At 37.6% G+C, this 3,600-nt stretch overlaps 1 protein-coding gene across 1 annotated transcript in view; it reads right to left on the reverse strand.

Annotated features, from left to right (window-relative positions):
• LOC104538185 (arylsulfatase D-like) overlaps positions 1-3,600 on the reverse strand; it is a 17,001-nt gene that overhangs the window by 13,323 nt on the left and 78 nt on the right. The window contains exons 2-4 of the mRNA XM_010181294.1: positions 2,674-2,815; positions 1,754-1,875; positions 772-894 (exon numbers count right to left, since the gene is read on the reverse strand). Coding sequence (XP_010179596.1) covers positions 772-894; positions 1,754-1,875; positions 2,674-2,815 — 387 coding nt within the window. The remainder of the gene's footprint in view (positions 1-771; positions 895-1,753; positions 1,876-2,673; positions 2,816-3,600) is intronic.

Genomic DNA, 3,600 nt, shown 5'->3' on the forward strand with positions numbered 1-3,600 from the left:
CCTGTTGCATAGGCTTGTGTGCAGTCAGTACATCACCGAGACTCAATTCAATTTGGGAACTAAATGACATGTCAGTGTGCCAGTGCCAAGCAGAGGTGGGAAAATCACTGTAATTACAATAAAGCACATGACACCTTTGACTACATTGAGGTGCTTGTAAGACACAACCTTTAATTGTTTTTCAGGCAAAATTAGCAAAGAGTTAGTAGGATTTTCTTTCTTGAACATGTATTCTGATACAAAATCCTCTGAAGTCAATGAGATTTTCTCAGCTTCTTTGCAGAATTGCCTTTGCAGAAAATGAAGGCACTTTTAGAGTCTTAACTGTGATAATTAGCAGGATGCACAAATAACAGAAAATCCAGCCACCAGGTACAACTAAGACCACTGTGGTGTCTGGGTATCAGCTGGCAGACAACATTTTTCTCTTTCTGACAGATCAATTAATCTCTCTGTTGGTTCTTCCTAAAGTAATCTGCACTGGGCAAACAAGATTCTTTCCTTTACATTGACTTCTGTTTGCAGTGTACACCTTGTACGTACCTTGTACACCTTCCATACATCCTCATTTTGGATTTATCAGCTATGCTGTACTGGCATTGGGGCTTGTTGTGGATGACCTTCTAGAAGACCTGCTGATTTCGAAAGTTTTGTATACAAGAAACTCTAGTTTAACTGATCCTAGACATTTGGGCAAAGAAAAATATTTACAGAAGCAGCCTAATTTGAATAACAAGCAATGACAAGGCAGCAAGTTGCTATGTCTCATACCTACAAGTGCTGTAGAATAACCTTGCTGGTGCAGTATTCTGGCAAAAGTAGTTTCATTTGGTGGGAGCCCACCAGAACAGCCATTCCAAAAGAGAACCTGCCGTTGCGTGCTAGATGCCATGCCTAGAGAGGAATAACAGTCTTTAAAATAAAACAAGCCACATGGCAGATTTTCAGCCTTCTCAGGTTGTTCTTTCTCATTGAAAGGGATTCAGGTGCCTAAGCCTTGTGCCTTTTTACAAGCCATTTAGTATGCCCTGGGATAATCTGGTTGAGCCCCAGAATGATGTGTTCTCCAAGTTCCATGTCATTACCTGCTCATCCAATGCAGATGCCTCAGCTATGCTGGGGTGTCTACAAATGGCACCAAGATGCCTATGTTTGGACATTAGGCTACCTCTTATAAAGTTCTATCAAAATATAATGTTTAAAAAAAAAGGAAAAAAAATTTTTTGTATAGACAAAAGGGTATACACTTCTGAAATGTACAGCTCATGATTACATTTCTCCTATAGCAAGTCAGAATCACATCAGAGGAGCTGCACTATTACTGCCACATGTGGTGGGCTGAAGTTTTCTGTCATGAATGTACATGGCTGAAGTAAATCTGTTTCAAAACATTCTTGTTGTGAACTATTCCACAGTCTGACACATTTCACTCTGAAAACATATGTCAGGATATTCAAAATATTACACTTTAATTAATATAATCTTAATACCACTGAACATAAACTGTTCACATAATTGTCTTCTTCCCGTTTCTACTCTGGGTGCTTTGTGTTGTTTGGATTTTCATCTATTTCTGTGTTGTAATTTTTCCCATTGAAATCAATCACTAAATCTAGTCATCTTTATTTTTGCCCATCTCACCAAGACCCTGAATCCTTAGATTAACTAGTCTTTAAAATGGTTTATTTAAAGGGATTTTAAAGAGCAATAATGGCTAGACAAACTGCAGTGAACCATTAGAGAGTGCCCCAACCTGATCTGATGGGGTATCTGCCAGTCAGGAAAGCTGCTCTGCTCGGAGTACAGACAGCAGCTGCAGCAATGTGCTGAGTAAGTCTCACTCCTTCCTTTGCCAGGCCATCAATGTTAGGGGTCCTACAGAGAAAAATCCCATCTCTAATGAAAATGTATTACACAGAAGTTTGTGGTATCCTGCTTCTCCTAGTTTTCTCACAGACATCACCATCAAATTTATAAATCTCTCTGTTTATCCATAACTCAGCTAGGAAAGCTCTGTGTTACATATTTTTTGTGATACCTTCACTCCTTAGAAATGAATTTTCCATGCATACATGTGTTTTTATTTAAAAAAAGGAAAAACAAAAAGGTATTTCAGGTCTCTCCCATATCAAAAGCTCATGCAGTTTAGTGAAGAAGATTCCATTAATAGATACAGGATGACACAGCTTCCAAGACTATAGTAGGTTAGAGTAAACACAGGATATATATGCGATCATTCTATCAATCAATGATAGACTGATAACTGCAATAGGGAGAAATATATCATATAGACTGAGCTGTCATTTCATAACAAGCCTACTAGAGTTGTTAGTGATATTAAATCCTAATCTCCATCCTTGATATTTCAAACCTGGAGTTGTGAAAACTTAAAAATTATGCACATGTCCAACAAATACAGTGCATGGACATATTTACAGAGTTCTGACAGTATATGCTGAAAATTAGAAGTCCAAGAAAGTTGCTCAAGCATGCCTGTATAATTATTACTCCAGCAGAAATTACTGTAGAACATTTATTTTGTACATACTTTGAAAAGTATATCTACGTAAACTAATCCATAATAATAAATTTTCTAATATTAAGTGCCATCAATGTTTTTTCCACTGAAATTCACCAGGAAGGGATAATTTAATTCATAGAATACATTCTTACCTTATTGTATCATTGCCATAGCAACCCACATCTCCAATACCAAGATCATCAGCCAGTATCAGTAAAAAATTGGGTTTTGAAGGATTTGATGCACAGGTTTTTGGAAACAAGCATAGAACTAGCCAGATGTTTAGGCAGCTCCTGAATTAAAAAGTAAAGAGGTAATATTTCAAAAACATGTGTAAGCTTTACAACAGAGTTTAAGCTATTATTACTAAAGTTTTTTTTCAGAACTCAGTGTAAGTGCAAACAGCTACCAAACACTGCCAGCAGATGGAGCTCCTGAATACTTACAGAAGTTCTTGAGTTTCCTAAAACCAGTAATTTTTTTATTCACATAGGAATTGTGTGTGCATTTTTATTGAGATTTGCACTAATCCCAGCAGATGTTTCCGGTAGAATGAGTGGTTGAGTGCTTGCAAATCTCCTGAGGCACCTCTTGTTCAGGGGTGTAGGACACTTCTGTTGAGGGTCATAGAGTGAGTGGGACAAGAGCATGGAAGAGGTTGGTGTGGAAGCACACTGGTTATGATAGCAACACCTTGAATGTTACATCCTCTGCACCCTGTGATACACACAGCATCTGGGAAGTGCTCCTTCAAGGCTGCAGCAATGGGCTTAAACTTGGTTATCTTCCTAGAAGGCCCTAAGAATATCTCAGTATGTCTTAGTTGCTCAAAGTGTTTGCAAGAGGCAGCTTACAGATGTTCACCTGAAGTAAACTATATTATCTAGAAAATATCTACTGACTGCTAGTTATTAGTAAATACTGCAATGTGATAAATGCATGGTGAAGGTACTATACCATATGTTACTATATATTCCTAAACCTCCATGTCTTATAGAAGTCAGATGAAAAACTTTGAAAGACCAATAGTTTTAAATCTCTATTAACTGCTTTCAGATTCTCAATGAGTTTCTGGGGGG

Source organism: Mesitornis unicolor, unplaced genomic scaffold (assembly GCF_000695765.1).
Source record: "Mesitornis unicolor isolate BGI_N332 unplaced genomic scaffold, ASM69576v1 scaffold4143, whole genome shotgun sequence".
NCBI classification, from domain to species: domain Eukaryota; kingdom Metazoa; phylum Chordata; class Aves; order Mesitornithiformes; family Mesitornithidae; genus Mesitornis; species Mesitornis unicolor.